The 16,588-nt window shown below is 39.5% G+C and overlaps 1 protein-coding gene across 4 annotated transcripts in view; it reads left to right on the top strand.

The window, feature by feature from the left end:
* The window catches only part of FANCC (FA complementation group C), a 307,766-nt gene that overhangs the window by 66,641 nt on the left and 224,537 nt on the right, over positions 1 to 16,588 (top strand). For all 4 annotated transcript variants that reach the window (XM_089662131.1, XM_089662130.1, XM_089662132.1 and 1 more), the window contains exons 3-4: positions 5,481 to 5,695; positions 11,114 to 11,198. In XM_089662131.1, the coding sequence (XP_089518257.1) occupies positions 5,537 to 5,695; positions 11,114 to 11,198 (244 nt within the window). In that variant the 5' untranslated portion in view covers positions 5,481 to 5,536. The remainder of the gene's footprint in view (positions 1 to 5,480; positions 5,696 to 11,113; positions 11,199 to 16,588) is intronic.

Here is a 16,588-nt window from a genome sequence, read left to right as displayed (position 1 = left end):
CAGCATCTGAAGACGAGTTGTATCCCTGTTCATCTGATGATATACAGCTGATGATCAAGGGTCATCACTAGCCTCTTGTGTGCGCGAACATGCTAGTTTGCTCTGCATGGATGCATGGGTGCAAGAACACACACATCTAATTCCAGATTTGGCACATTTAGGAGCTAAGCTAAGTTAGGGATTTGCTCAGTGGTCTTCAGCTGTTATTCTGTGCCCCAAACCTGAACCTGTTCCTGAGATTTGCTTATCTGTTTCCAAGATGGCCTGCCCTTGAACTAGTCTCTGCCCTGTCTTCCTGTTGTTGACCCAGCATGCCTTGACAACTTTATACTTGCTTATTTTTTACTGATCCAGCTTGTTCCAGACCCTGTTGTCATGTGCCTGGCTCCTTCTGACCCAGCTAGTCTTTGCTGCTTCTGCGGAGTGACCTTGGTCTGCCTACTGACCACAACTCTACTTGTTGTCTATCTTCATCATTATTCCTCGTTTGTCTCAGACTATGCTTCCAGCCTGCCCTGTGTTCCTGTCAGCTGCTGTTCAGGTTGTCTTCTCTGCAGTGCCTCCTCCTGTATCTCACAGTTCTCACAGCATTTCATCACTTCAGTTTTGCAGGATATAAACCGTGCCATTTGTAAATTGGGAAAGCATCTGATCACACCGATCTTGGTGAGATTAGATAATATAAGAGCAGAGGAGATATCTAGAGTCTGATAGACCCCAGATTTAAAAAAAAAAAAGAATACAGGTGTACCTCGTTTTACAAACGCCTTTATTTGGGCATTATTTTATATATTATTTTATATATTTTTAATTTAAGTTTTGTGATCTTATTTATTTTTATATATTTTTTTGCGCTGTTTTTTCTATTTTTTTTTCCATTGAAAATAATGCCTTGGTTTACAAAATTTTTTACAAATTTTCTTCGCAATACGAAGTGTATATTGGTGCTGATTTGTAAATGCGATTGCCGGCTTTTTTTTCTCTTCACTATAGCTCACAGAATTAGCTGTCACTTTCTCCAGAGTTAAGAAACTAAAAGGAAACATTGTTTCTTTTAACTGAGGGAAATATACTAAAAGGAAACTTTTTTTCTTTTAGCTGGGGGTAAGTGACAGCTGAATCTCTGAGCTATAGTAAAGAAAATAAAAAGCTGTAATTACATTTAAAAACCAGCACCATAATAAATAAAAAAACGTTGTGGGGTCCCCCCTCCCATCCATACTAACCCCTTCGGGTCTGGAATGGATTTTGAGGGGAACTCCCACGCCAAAATTAAAAAAAAAAAAAATGGTGTGGGGGTCCCCCCAAAATCCATACCAGACCCTTATCCGAGCATGCAGCCTGGCAGGTCAGGAAAGGGGGGGGGATGATCTAGCGCCCCCTCCCCGAACCATATCAGACCACATGCCCTCAACATGGGGGGGGGGTGCTTTGCGGCATGGGGCCTCTTCCCCAGAACCCTGGCTGGTGGTTGTGTGGGTCTGCGGGCAGGGGGAATATTGGAATCTGGAAGCCCCAAATCCCGCCCCCCCATGTGAATGAGTATGGGGTACATGGTACCTCTACTCATTCACAAAAAAACAAAAAGTGTAGTGTGAAAAATGACAGGGCACGGTCTTTGACAAGTCCTTTATTAAATGAAAAAAATAAAAGAATGTCCCCCACAGTAATTCCAACGTCAATCACGATGTTCGCCGCCTCAAAAAAATAATTTTAAAAAAGGCTCCAATTCCGACGATGGCCCCCGGCCATCTGCTTGATCCGGTGGTTTGTCAGTTCTTAAATATGTATAGGGGATATTTGCATTCCCTATGATAGTATTTAAAGTGATTAAAAAAAAAAATGAAAGGGACAGGTACCATGCATGTGAGGTATTGCCGCGAACGTCAGATCAAGGGCAGTAATTCTAGCACTAGACCTCCTCTGTAAATCTAAAATGGTAGCTTGTAAAGGCTTTTAAAGCTTTACCTATGGGTATTAAAAATGTATGTAGTTTGTCGCCATTGCACGGGGCATGCACAGTTTTAAAGCATATCATGTTTTGTGTATATTTACTTGACATACAATCATCTTTTATAGTTTACCAAGTAATTGGTCAATATATTGTGTTTTTGTGCATTAAAAGTAAAAAAAAGTGTATTTTTAAAAAAAAAAATTGCGTTTGAAAAAACATGAGTACTATGTGACGTAAAAAATTGCATCACCCACCATTTTATTCACTTGGGTGTCTGCTTTAAAAAATATATATATAATGTTGGGGGGTTCAAAGTAATTTCCTAGCAAAAAATACTGATTTTTTTTTTTAATGTGAACAAAAAGTGTCAGAAAAGGCTTGGTCTTTAGGTGGTTAGAAGAGTGAGTGATGTGTGGCATAAACTTCTAATGCTGGGCATAAATTGCCCCCACCCCCAAAACTACCCCTTTTTGGAAAGTAGACACCCCAAACTATTTGCTGAGAGGCATGTTGAGTCAATAGAATTAATTTTTTTTGTAAAGTTTTTGGAAAATGAGAAAAAAAAATTTTTTTGCACAAAATTGTCACTTGGGGATACCACATGTGAGAGACTTTTTGACAGTCTAGCCAAGTACAGGACACCAAAATCAAATAAGCTCCTTCAGGCTTTTAAAGGGCTTTATTTCCTCATTACACTTCCTGACTACCTATCACAGTTTCAGAGGCCATGAAATGCCAGGATAGCACCAAACCACTTTTTGGAAAGTAGACACCCCAAGGAAATTGATAAGCATGATGAGTATTTCTCCATCCACACCTCCTCCCTTGGCCAACTCATACACTCTCACAGCTTCAACTACCACCTCTATGCCGACGACACGCAAATCTATCGACCCCTCGCCTCACCCCCTAAGTCTCCGCCCGAATCACAAGCCTACTGAACGACATATCAGACTGGATGGCGCTCCACTTCCTTAAACTGAACCTCTCCAAAACCGAGCTCCTAGTCTTCCCCCCAGCCCGCACACCACCCCCCACTGACTTCTCCATCACGTCCAACAATGCCACCATCAGGCCCGCCCCCCAGGCCAGAGTACTTGGTGTCATTCTTGACTCCAATCTATCCTTCCATCCTCAAGTCCAATCACTAACAAACTCATGCAGACTCCAGCTCCGCAACATCGCCAAAATACGCAGGTTCCTAACCCCAGAAACCACTAAGCTTATCCGCTCTCTCATCATATCACGACTCGATTACTGCAACTCCCTCCTCACTGGCCTGCCTCGCCACAGGCTATCCCCGCTTCAGTCGATCCTGAATACGGCAGCCAGACTCATCCACCTTACCAACCGCTCTGTTTCTGCCACCCCCCTCTGCCAATCCCTCCACTGGCTTCCGATTGCCCAATGGATCAAATTCAGACTCCTAACACTGACGTACAAAGCTGTCCATCATACTGCCCCAAACTACATCACTGACCTAATATCCAAGTACCACCCTACACGCACTCTCCACTCCTCACAAGACCTCCTTCTCTCTTGTTCCCTAGTCTACTCCTCCCATGCCCGCCTCCAGGACTTCTCCAGGGCGTCACCCATACTCTGGAACTCCCTACCCCAATCCATTAGACTATCACCTACTCTCCTCTCCTTTAGGCGCACCCTGAAAACCCACCTCTTTAGGGAAGCCTACCCCCCCATTGCTAATTCCTGACCTCCTCCACTCTTCCTACCACTCCATCCCCCACAGCTATTTCCTCCTGTACCACTATCCCCTCCCTCCTAGATTGTAAGCTCCAAGGAGCAGGGCCCTCGAACCCCTCGTGTATCGCATTGTATTGTTATTGTACTGTTGCATGTTCTGTCTCCCATTGTAATGCACAGAGCTGAGCGAACTGTCGGTGCTTTATAAATACTGTATAATAATAATATTTTGCAGATCTCGTTTGTTGCCACAAGTTTTTGGAAAATGAAGAAAGAAAACAAAAACAATTTTTTCTTTTTTTTTTTGTATTTCAAAACCTTGTGAGAAAAAGTTAGATCTGCAAAATACTCCCCATGCCTCTTTTTAAATTCCTTGGGGTGTCTACTGTTCAAAAAGGGGTCATTTGGGGGGGGGGGGGTTAGTGCTATCCTGGCATTTCCGGGCCTCCGAAACTGTGATAGGTAGTGAGGAAGTGAAATGAGGAAGTTGCGCACCTTCAGGCTTTCAAACTGTTTATTGGATTTCAGGCTCCTGTATGTGGCTAGGCTCCCAAAAGGTCTCACACATGTGGTATCCCCATACTCGGTAGAAGTAGCAGAATGTATTTTGGGGTGTAATTCTACATATACCCATGTCTTGTGTGAGAAATATATAATTTAAATGACAACTTTGTGTAAAAAAAAAAGTTTTGTCATTTTCCAAAAAGTTGTGGAAAAAAAATAAATCTACCATGGACTCAATATGCCTTTAAGCAGATAGCTTAGGGTGTCTACTTTCCGAAAAGGGGTCATTTGGGGGTATTTGTACTGTCCTAAAGAAATGTGATAGGCAGTCAGAAAGTAAAAGCTGTTTAAATTCCATTATCTATAATATAGTTTATAGATGCTTTAACTCACACAAAGCAATCAATATACACTTATTGTTTTTTTTTTTACCAAAAATATGTAGCAGAATACATTTTGGCCTACATTTATGAACAAATTTGAGTTTTTTGGATATTTTATTATGACAGAAATGAGAAAATATAGTTTTTTTTTGCAACATTTTCAGTCTTTTTTTGTTTATAGTGCGAAAAATAAAAAGCGCACAGGTGATCAAATACCACCTAAAGAAATCTCTATTTGTGCGAAAAAACAGACATACATTTCATTTATATAGAGCATTGCATGACCGCATAATTGTCAGTTAAACTAGTGCGGTGCTATGTAGTAAAAAGTGGCGTAAATTGCAGTATCTATACCATAGTTTGTAGACGCTATAACTTTCACAAAAAGCAATTATTATACAGTTATTGGGATTTTCTTTTACCAAAAACATGTAGCAGAATACATTTTGGCCTACATTTATGACTTAACTTTGAGTTTACTATATATTTTTTACAGCTGAAAGTAAAAAATATTGTTTTTTTTTTTTTTTCAAAATTTTCGGTCTTTTTTTGTTTTTAGTGCAAAAAATAAAAAGTGCACAGGTGATCAAAAACCACCGAAAGAAAGCTCTATTTGTGTGAAAAAAAAGGACGTAAATTTTGTTTGGGCACAGCATTGCATGACTGTGCAATTACCAGTTGAAATAGTGCAGCGCCGAATAGAAAAAAGAGGTCTGGTCAGGAAGGGGGGTAAATCCTCAGGATAGCAAGTGGTTAACAACCCATTGTTCACTGCTAAACACTGGCACAAAAAAAGCTAATATCAGCATTTTTTATCCAGCATTTTTATGTTAATTTTTTAAAGCTTCTAGTGTTCATGGAGCCTAAAACTTTGTTTTTATGTTATCACCCTGTATTTCTAACACATTAAGTCAAACCCTTGTTTCTAATTTCAGACTTTCCAAATGAGAAGACAGTATCTAATTTTTGGCTTACCTCCGCCTGTGTGACAATGGCCACTGAAGTCTCTGAAATGAAGATTGAGAATTGGCTTACAAAAGCTGTTGAGTGGAGTGATACTACCACTTTGAAAATCCAGGAAGATGTCTGCCTTCACTTGCCAAAATTACAAGAGTTTCTGTTGCAGATTTATGAAACATTGAAACATATGGTAAGTAGCTTATTGAAAGAAATTACCCTTAAATATTGGTGAAGTATTAACCCACAGTCCAGGTTTCATCAAACCTTCAGTCTCACATCAGTTTGCAGACTTATGGTGTTGACCTGAGGTATGTTTCTTTATCGAAGCGTCAAATAAGGATTAAAAGGCATAGTAATCTGTTTCCTCCTTACGTGATTTATTGTCAGGGAGGTTTTTCATTTCATTCCAGTGGTTTAACATGAATAATAACCTCAATCTGGTAAGTATATCAAATATATTATTTTAGTCTGCCGCACTTACTATCATGTGAGACTTCCATTCTCCATAACTTTTTCTGTACCAGAAATCTGTGTTCTAATTATCTAGCTGCCCTTGCTTCCATTTTTTTTATTCATGAGTGTTTGCAGAGCAAGATGATCAATTAAATTCAACCATACTCAACTTTATGAATTTCCTTTCTATAAATACAAATGTACTGTATGCATTTATATAAAAAAACAACATATGATGTTGATGTTCCAGTATTTGAATGACAATACAGTAACACAAAACCACAAATTCAAACCACATTTTCTACCTCACAGACAAAAGATCTCTTAATCCTTGCCAACCCAATTAGTTTCAATCTTGTTGTCTCTTGGTGGGTCGAATTGCTGGCAAGAAGCAGGTCCCATGTATTTAAGATTAATGTAGCTTGTTAATAGCAATAGTAAACAACAGCATCTCTGGCTTGCTAGCTATAACTGCTGCAGCAGGGCAATAACCATGATTTATCACTAGCTATAATGAGGAGCCTATGCCACTTTGTGTGTTGTGTAGCTCTTTGGTACAGTTATTAGGTTGGCTCTCAATGGACTGTCTCTGTGCATGGCCCCAGCAAGTCTAGAGTGAGCCACGCATGTAAAACAAAGATGTTATGTTTATTGCAACAGCAGGAGATGGTTAGCAGGTTTTTTACATGTGCATTATCCCTGTTCAGCACTTACTTAAAACTGTATGATGTAGCTATAAATGTGGTAGCAGGTAGAAAAGAATGAGCCATCACAATGTAGGTTTAAAAGAAAATCTACAAAAACATTTTCATTGGTGGTCTGTTATACTTTACTGTGTTTTCACATTCCTTACAACTTTGTGATATTTTTGTTCAGTTTACTGTAGTGTTTCCTAAAGCACTACTACTAATCTTTAAAAATCAGTGATTTTAAAAGTGAAACTCATCTTTAGTTGAGGGAAGAATCCTGTCTGGGCTAATTACAGTGTGTAAGGTTTTCAGGAAATGTAATTGCAGATTCTTACCTGCCATTGTTGTGTAGAAATGAGTCAAGCCATTGCACCAACATCCTCCAACAGACTGCTAAGTGGAATGGTCTGCCTGCTATAAGCAAATGATAATTTCCAGTGTTGTAAAAAAGGAAATTTATAAATAGGCATCTTTCACCAAAGACAAAAAGATCATATCAGCAAACCTTAAGGAATGCTGGTAATGGCTGACATTTTACATCAAACTCTGTGCATATTTGTGTGAAGTAATAAGCCAATCACATAACCTGATTAGGTACAAAATGAAAACCGCCACCCACAAACAATATCTGAATTTATGTAAATTTTAGTATGTTTTAGATGGGTGGGTTAGTTTAAAAATTAGATGGCTGAAGAAAAAAAATTGAAAAACCCTTTTTGAATATTTTGATTTATTTGTATATTATATCCTTTGCTTTATCTGGTATGTAATCAGGATCTTGCTGCATTACACTAAAGCTGAACTTCATGCTGCTTTACCTACCAAAAGAGCTGTATTTATGTTCATCCATTCCTGAGATTTACCTACCTCTACTACACAGCAGAGCCTTATTTAACAGGGCAGGGAACTTGAACTTTCTCTGCTGCAACCCCAATTCCAAAAAAGTTGGGATGCTGTGTAAAATCTACATAAAAACAGAATGCAATGATATGAAAATCTCATAAGTGCCCATTCACCTATATGCAGATTGGATGCGGTTTGAATCACATCCAATCCGCATGACATGTGAAATATCATTGCTTCCTATGGTGCCTGTTCACATATGTCCGGTGCACTGCTGTTGCCGTTTCAGTGTGGTTTAAAAAGTCATGTACGATTTCTGAGCAGTGCGGTCCGGTTCAGGTGCAAATTACGGGATATTGACTTCTATGGGAACCATTTCTAAACCTGAAATGTGTGAACAGGATAAAATTCTGAGCTGATCCTGATGTAAACCTGACCTGAACCAGCTTACGGCTACTGTGTCAATTAGTTGTGAAACCTGAGCTTCAATCTGCATGTGTAAATCAACACTAAACCCATATTTCATTCACAATAGAAAACATATCACGTAAGGTAATGTTTAAATTGATGGCAGCAAGATGTCTCAAAAAAATATGTTGAGACATGACAGCAGGAAACTGATACTAACAAGGAAAAGCTTGAAGAACATTTTGCAGCTAATTAGGTTAATTGGCAACAGGTCAGTAACAGTAATTGGGTATAAAAAGGGCATTGTAGAGAGTCCGTGTGTTTTAGAAGTAAAGATGGGCAGAGGTTCACCAATCCGTGAAAAGCTGCGTCTAAAAATTGTCAAACAATTTTAGAATAATGTTCCTCAATGCAAAATTGCAAAGACTTTAAATATATCATCATCTACAGTACATAATATCAAAAAAAATTCAAAGAATCTGGCAAAATCTCTGAGCGCAAAGGATAAGGCCAAATCTCAATATTGGATGCCAATGATCTTTGGGCCCTGAGACGGCACTGCATTAAAAACTAGCATGATTCTATGATGGACATCACTGCATGGGCTCAGGAATATTTAAAAAATTCACTGTCTTTGAACAGAGTTCACTGTGCCATCTAAAAATGTAACATAAAGCTATATCATGCAGAAGTCATATTTTAACATGACCTAGAAATGCCGTCATCTTCTCTGGGTCAAAGCCCATTTATAAAGGTCTGTTGGAAAGTGGAAAACTGTTCTGTGGTCAGACAAATCAAAATGTAACAGTCTTTTTGGCAGCCTTGGGCATTGTGTCCTCTGGACTAAAGAGGAAAGGGACCTTCAAGCTTGTTATCAGTGCTCAGTTCCAAAGCCTGCATTTCTGATGGTATGGGGGTACATTAGTATGTATGGAATGGGCAGCTTAACCGCCTCCCGCCCGCCATATAAGGAAATGCTGGGCGCAAGGCGGTTCTCTCATTCTAACCACGCGTGAGCGCCCCTGGGGGCCGCAGCGTGGCGATCAGTGGTACGCTGTGTCCCTGGGACACAGCGGATCACCAATCAACGGAAAGAGCCGCAGACGTTGGCTCTGTCATGTGATCAGCTGTGTCCAATCACAGCTGATCGCATGTAAATAAGGAAATGTCAGTTATTGGCATTTTTCTCCTCAGGAGCGGTCACGCTGACAGCTCATGAGGAGAGCCGGTAATTGGCATTACTGAGAGGGGACATGTACACTGATCACCAGGGCACTGATGATCAGTGTAGCCCCATCATTGCCACCTGTCAGTGTCCATCATTGTCACCTGCCAGTGCCCATCAGTGCCACATCAATGCCACATATCAGTGCCTACCAGTGCACATCAATGCCACATATCAGTGCCCATCTGAGCTGCCTTTCAGTGCCGCCTATCAGTTCCGCCTGTCAGTTCTGCCTATCAGTGCCACCTAACAGTGCCAGTCAGTGTCGCCTATCAGTGCCATATATTAGTGCTGCCTTTCGGTGCCCATCAGTGTCACCTACCAGTGCCTCCTCATCAGTGCCGCCTATCAGTGCCCATCACTGCAGCCTCATTAGCGCACATCAGTGAAAGAGAAAAATCACTTATTTACAAACTCTTATAACAGAAACTAAGAAAAAACTTTTTTTTCCCAAAGTTTTCAGTTGTTTTTGGTTTGTTTCGCAAAAATAAAAAAACCCAGAGGTGATTAAATACCACCAAAAGAAAGCTCTGTCTGTCTCAAAAAAATTATAAAAATTTCATATGGGTACAATGTTGCATGACAACGCAAGTGTCACTGAAAGCTGAAAATTGGCCTGGGCAGGAAGGGGGTATAAGTGCCCTGTAGGCAAGTGGTTAAACGTCTGGAAAGGCACCATCAACGCTGAAAGATATAACCAGGTTTTAGAACAGCAGGGAAGGCCTTTCATATTTCAGCAGGATAATGTTAAACTGTATCTATGACAACTCATGGCTTCATAGTAGAAGGGTCCGGTTGCTTAACTGGCCTGCCTGCAGTCCAGACCTTTTACCAATTGCAAATATTTGGGCACCTTGAAATGAAGAATAAGACAAAGACAAACCGGGATTGTTGAGCAGTTAGAATCCTATATCAGACAAGAATGAGAAAACTTTCCGCTCCCACTTCAGGAACTGTGGTCTCCTCAGTTCTCAGATGTTTACAGAGTGTTGCTAAAAGAAGAGGGGAGGCTACATCGTGGTAAACATGGCCCTGTTCCAAATTTTGTGAGACATGTTGTTGCCATCAATTTCAAAATGACCTTATTTGTCTTAAAATGGTACATTTTTCTCAGTCTAAACATTTGATATGTTTTCTTTTGTGGATAAAAAAGCAGCATAGTGGCTAAATGGTTAGCACTTCTGCCTGGCAGTACTAGGGTCACTGGTTCGAATCCCAACCACAGCACCACCTGCCTGGAGTTTGCATGTTCTCCCTGTGCCTGCGTGGGTTTCCTCCGGGTACTCTGGTTTCCTCCCACACTCCAAAGATATGCTGGTAGGTTAATTGAATCCTGTCTAAATTGTCCCTAGTATGTGTATGTATGGATGTAAGTTAGGGACCTTGTATTGTGCGCACCTTGAGGGTTAGGGACTGATGTGAATGTACAATATATATGTAAAGCGCTGCATAAATTAATGGAGCTATACAAGTACCTGAAATAAATAAATAAAATTTGGGTTTTTGAGATTTGCAAATCATTGCCTTCTTTCACTCACAAGTCTGCCCTCCCACCTCTACTCTGTGAGTGGACACTGAAAGGAACACAATGATGAGCTCATCTCTGTGTAACTCTATTCAATCCTATCAGTCTGCTTCTTGCACTGCAACACGTGTGATTGACTCTTTGTGGTACTCCCTCCCCCCCCCCAAAGCTCCGCTGTACAGTAGACTGCAAAGGAGTGATACCAAGTCATAATCAGATGCATAAACAGCTTGCAATAAAAATACATCTGATGATATATTAAAGCAGAAGTAGGGCCATGGCTCTTTTGACCCTACTACTCCTGTAGGTCACAGGAGTGCACTTTGTTACTTTGTTCTACACTCCTGTAACCCGGACCAATGCTGCATCCACCTAGGTGAGTATAATATATAGTAAAATATTTTTCATAAACAGACTGAAAAAAAAGTCACAATATTCAGATCTCCCTGTTGATTATCATTGCAGAGTACAAATGCGGCAATTGAAAAATTCCCTGCTATTGGACAATTTCTGGGACGTCTGTGCTGGAACCACTTTGTTATTGGTCATGGTAAGCAGAAAGTGTATTTCTTAACCACTTTGCCTCTCACACCTGTTCACCCCCTATGGACCAGAGCAATGTTTACATTTCTGCTATGGATCTGTTTATTTGGTGATAACTTTGTCATTACTTGAGATAAACACGTAATACATATATTGTTTTTTTAAGGACAAAAAAGGTCTTTTTGTGAATATTGTCTTGCAACAATGAATTTTTTTTTTTTTTTGCAATCCTTAAACAATTAAACACAACAAAATGTAACAAAACACACGTTTTCTTTTTTTGAGCAGTGCTGGTTTAAAAATAAATAGTGCAGATTTTATTCTGTTTTTTATCATGTTTAAGAATGACACTAAAATTATGATTCTGGTACAAAGCATTGCAAAGTTATTTATAAATTAATTAAAGTGGGTCTTTTTCAATTTTGCGCTTTTTTAAATCTGAAATTTGTAACTGTATGTTAAAGATCTAAAAATATTAACAAACAAAAAAAAGTTTAACTATTATTAGTTAATAAAATAGAAACTAACAAAAAAAATCAGCAGGGAAATAATAATTGAATGGAGAAGGAGAATAAGGAATTAATTAGGGCTGATTAGAGTAAACAAGAACAACTTTTTTTTAGATGTCAGGTTGCTTTTCCTGACTTCATCTGCAGATTGAAGTTCATCCCTTTGATCTGTAGATGAATGAATAGATACAAAATGAAACATATTTTGAGCAATGTTTTTGATAAACATTGCCAGACTACTTTAGTTTGACAGCTCCAGTTGTGAGAACTTTCTCTGTGTATTCGGCAATGCTGCTTTGATTAATCAGTTGAATTGCTGAGTACTGTGATAGGGGAGGTCCTGGGAGCAGGGCAGAAAGACTGGATGTATTACACACGTGTACAATGATGACATTTTTTTGGGCATGTCTAATATGTCCAGAGTCTGCAACTGATTAAGGACTGCCATTTTTAACATCTTATTGAATTCAGGCTATAGATCTATGGCCTAATCTGCAAAAAAGCTGTGAATCTACTGCCCGCCTTTGACGTGGGATTCCCACTCGGCTGCTCATTCTGTACCTATCAAGCTGTTAAAAAGAAGCTGACCTGACCTAAAACATTTTGAAGGTAATAGTAGTGCTGGTGTGCTGCATTTATGAAAGTTTGTCTTCAAATGATTCCCAATGCTTGGAGCCTTGACTTATGCTTAGTAGGCCCTAACAATAGATATTCAGGTTGAACATCTGGTATCTGACAGCTGGTGACTAAAAGTAGGGTTCATTTTAGTGAGGAGAGGGGCATAATCGTGACTTGGGCAGTAAAAGAACTTTAGCAAAAATTATCTAAAACCCTGTTGCCTATCCTATGGGTTGCATGCCCTAGCTCCTGGCCCTCTGTGCTGCCAGAGCTTCACCCCACAGGTATTCAGCAGACTGAACATGTGATAAAAGTGCTTCCTCTCCACTTCACTGCTTGGACATCAATGTATTACAGGCAAGTTAGCAGGGGTGTATGTGCTTAAAGGGGAGAGAATAAACTTCCCTGGGGAAGAGCTGACAGTTGGAGATTATAGTTAGGTTGCTGGAGGTAGAGGAAACTGTGTTTGTGTTGGAAAAGGGGTTGTATCTACAGGAGAATAACAATATGGCAGGAGTGTGTAGCAGTGATACAGAGGCTTGAAGGGGGGAAAGCATATCTCTCTCCGGGTGGCTTGTGTGCTTGCAGTTGAGGCAGAGAAGAATGTGTGAAGAGATGTGTGCAGAGAAAAATGTGGCTGTGGTGGAGAAGATTGTGGTTGTGGAGGGGAGGAAAGAATTTTTTTTGTAAAAGAATTTGTGGATGCAGCGGCAAGGGAGGAGATGGATGTGGCTGCAGGGTAAAAAGAATTGAGCTGCTATGAAGACAATAATGTGGTGGTTGGTTGGCAAGAGAAATATCCCTTGTGCTCATTTTTTGTATACTCCGGCTTTAAAATGCAATGTAATTACAGATGCTGAACATAATGAGTGATTTGGATTTAGAGTGTAGATCTTTAGATTGTAAGCTTCATGAGCAGGGTCTTCCTATTCTTTTACTAATGTATTGTAATCATACTATCTCCCTTTATATTGTAAAGTGTTGTGCAAACTGTTTGCCCTATATAAATCCAGTATAATAATAATAATTTGGTAATATCGCTTGAGGCCCCCTGTAACTAACATGATGACCACCACTGCTCTAAAATGTGCCCATACCTGCAGAATTCAGAGAAGTGCTTCATGTTTGTGTAAGACATTTTTAATGGTAAAAGGTAGGAAACAGGAAAAAGACACTCCAACCTGAGATGTGCAGAAAAGACCTACTGGGGTTGATTTACTAAAACTGGTGAGTGCAAAATGTGGTGAAGCTGTGCATGGTAGCCAGTCAGCTTCCAACATTAGCTTGTTCAATTAGGCTTTGACAAATAAAATGGAAGCCGATTGGTTTCTTTGCAGAGCTGCACCAGATTTTGCACTCTCCAGTTTTAGTAAATCAACCCCTATGTGTTCAACAATACTTTAGCCCAGGTTTCCGCTATAAATATAGACAATTTTCTTGCCTGTACTCAGCAAACATATAGAAATAAATGAAGTTGTTGTTTTAACAGCAATGTTTTTTGTCAGTTTCCATTTACTTTCTATAGTAGTTTTATCCTTTAAGGCAGATGGTTCATTTCTGTGCGTCACCCTTTACATCATTTTAGTACAATTTTTACACAGTGTCAGCCTATAGCCACTTTCCTGGTGTCTCAAACAGCTGGAATTTATCCTTTCTTCCTTAAGAAAATAGAATAGTGTAAACACTTGTGGTCTCATTTCTTCTTTATCTTCCTTAGAACCTTTAACTCTCCACTCACTCCCCATCCTCCTTTTAATTACAAAATTCTTACTATGGTCTCTGCTCTATTATGCTGAGATTGCATTATGTGTGTGGGAAGCAGAAAATGTAGCTAAAAGTGATTTTACTACTGTGGTATAGCGGTTTAGTTATTTTCTCTTTGTGAAGCAGGAAATCATAATCATATTGTTTTAAATGTCTGCCTTAAAAAAAACTATTATGAGGATTTTTTTTACAATAAAATGTTGTATCTGACCAGCTTGAACAGCCATTAGAATTATTCTGAAGGGGAAGTGTGATCATTACAGCCCTTAGCACCCTTCTACGTCAACCAAAGAGAATATGTGAGGTTTCATTTTTATTTTTGCTTTGACCAAAGCAGCCGGAGGCTAGGCATCATAAAATGGAAACTAATATCTGCTGGAAGCCTACAAACCTCACTTATCTGTAGCAGTGGTATCAGCAGGAGGGAAGTGCAGGCCTACAGGCTTGCTGGACGTTTATGACATGAGACTGCTTTGCATCAGCATTAACATACTAAAGTACCTGATGAAACCATGGAGATCAATTAAAAGACACCATATTAATAGTTATGGTCAAGTGATTTCTGTCTCCATTGCAAGAATAGGCTGCTAATGGAGAAGACAATGAATGAAATATAAGACAGGCAGCCTTACAGGAAATTGTATCCCTGCAATTAGTTTGGTTAATAGTTATATAGTACTGCACTGGTAACATCTAATCTCAATGATCTGCAGATTTTGTGGCATGGATAGAAAGTTAATATGTTCCTAATCACTGTAAAATGTATTTCATATTCATACAGAAGGCATTTCAGCAAACACTGAATACTTTTCATCCCAATAGCTGTTTATGGGTTAGTCATTTTGCACTTCCTTTGTGTATATTGGCATGAAAATGTACTTTATTATGGTGAGGTTTAAGACTGTTTTATTAAAACAGATCTTTTATTTTTAATTTTAGAAAGTCAGGCCTATTATAATGCAAACATCAAATGCCTGGACAGCTTGACTTTTATGTTTGCTGTATTATTGGTCATTTGATATGTGTGCTTAGTGTACAGAGCTCTGGGCTTTACTGATGGTTTCCTTATAGAAATATGTTTTTGGTAGAGATGCTTCCTACAGTTATAATGCTAGTGGGCTTGTGTAGTTTAAAGTTGCCCCTAGGCAGTGTAAGCCAATACGTCCCTTTGAGCACACTTTGGTCTAAATGAAAATCTCTATATAAGCTGCATTGAGGGAACTATTAAAACTCTAGATATGACTGTGCATTGATACTTTTTGGTTTCCTGGTTCCTGTATGAACTGCCTGTATGCAAATTAGCAGCTCCATACTTTGGACATTTGTAGGTTAAGTGTGTGTGCTGTCCTGCCCGAATGTTAGGACTGCTGGCAACAGCTTAGTATGCATAGTGACCAGCTGCCAGTGTTGTGAAATGGGGGAATCAGTTATTGTAGATTATTATTACTTCTCTATTATATTAATACATTAATTGCATAAGAGGTAAGCTGGGTACACGCTGTAAATAAATCAGAAGAAAAATTCCGTATGAGGAATGAGTGGCCAATTATCTATTCATTAGTATAGTGCTCGTGACAGCTGATTTTGACTGTTTGGAGGAAAAGGCGCAAGCTAGAAAATTTTTATGGTACGTGAACACCACGTCCGATTTTTGCTCAGTGTATACAGTAATGATACGGAAATAATCGAATAGAAAAAAATACGTATGATCAGAATCTAAGAATGATCTGGAAGAAGGTGGTAAAGAGCATAGAAATATTACACAAGATATAACATTTGCCTTTGTCTTTAGAGAATTTTTGTAAACGTTAATACCATTGTCGGTTACATCATGATTTGCACCTTCGTGGAAAATCGGATGAACATTCGTCTGATTTTTTTCATAGTGTTTACCCACTGTATGTGTTGCTTGCAAAATATACTGCTCCTACATCTAAAAGAGCATTAAGCATAGAAATAGAAATATTCAGGAGTCTGGAATTGTTTTCTTTATAAACCACAAAGCACAGCAAAAGACTGCAGTATCAAAAGATTGGGCTGCTGTTCCTTAGAGGTGTATATAAGTGTTTTTTCTCCAAAACTGTGTTGTATTAGACTGTTAGGTACAAGTAATGCTTGCTGGATTTTTACTTGGGATAAAAGAGAAGTATGCTAAAGCTTTTTTGGCCATACTTCTCCTGTGGGTCACAGGAGTGCACTTACCTGTGCTCTCCTGTGACCCAGAATCAGCCAACTGCGGGATAAAGCGTGCAGTCAGCTGATGTCAAAGAGCCACTCCAGGCCCTGGAAGTAATTCAACCACATTGTCAGAATTCAGCCAGCTGCCGGATTGACAGTTGGCTCTGGCTCTCAGGGCATGGCTGTGAGCCGAAGCCTGCTGCACCCTCCCCCTCTCCAGCCTTGAACTTCAGTGAGTGCTGGAGTTGCTGTTCTCTGTTCCGAGAAGTGAGCAATCAGCAGTTATGTGATCACTCAAAATTCAGTCATAGAGCTGCTGAGTGAGTAT

This window comes from Staurois parvus, unplaced genomic scaffold (assembly GCF_062004578.1).
Source record: "Staurois parvus isolate SC_StPar_1 unplaced genomic scaffold, SC_StPar_1.0 ptg001432l, whole genome shotgun sequence".
Lineage (NCBI taxonomy): Eukaryota > Metazoa > Chordata > Amphibia > Anura > Ranidae > Staurois > Staurois parvus.
This window is presented reverse-complemented; position numbering and strand designations above follow the sequence as displayed.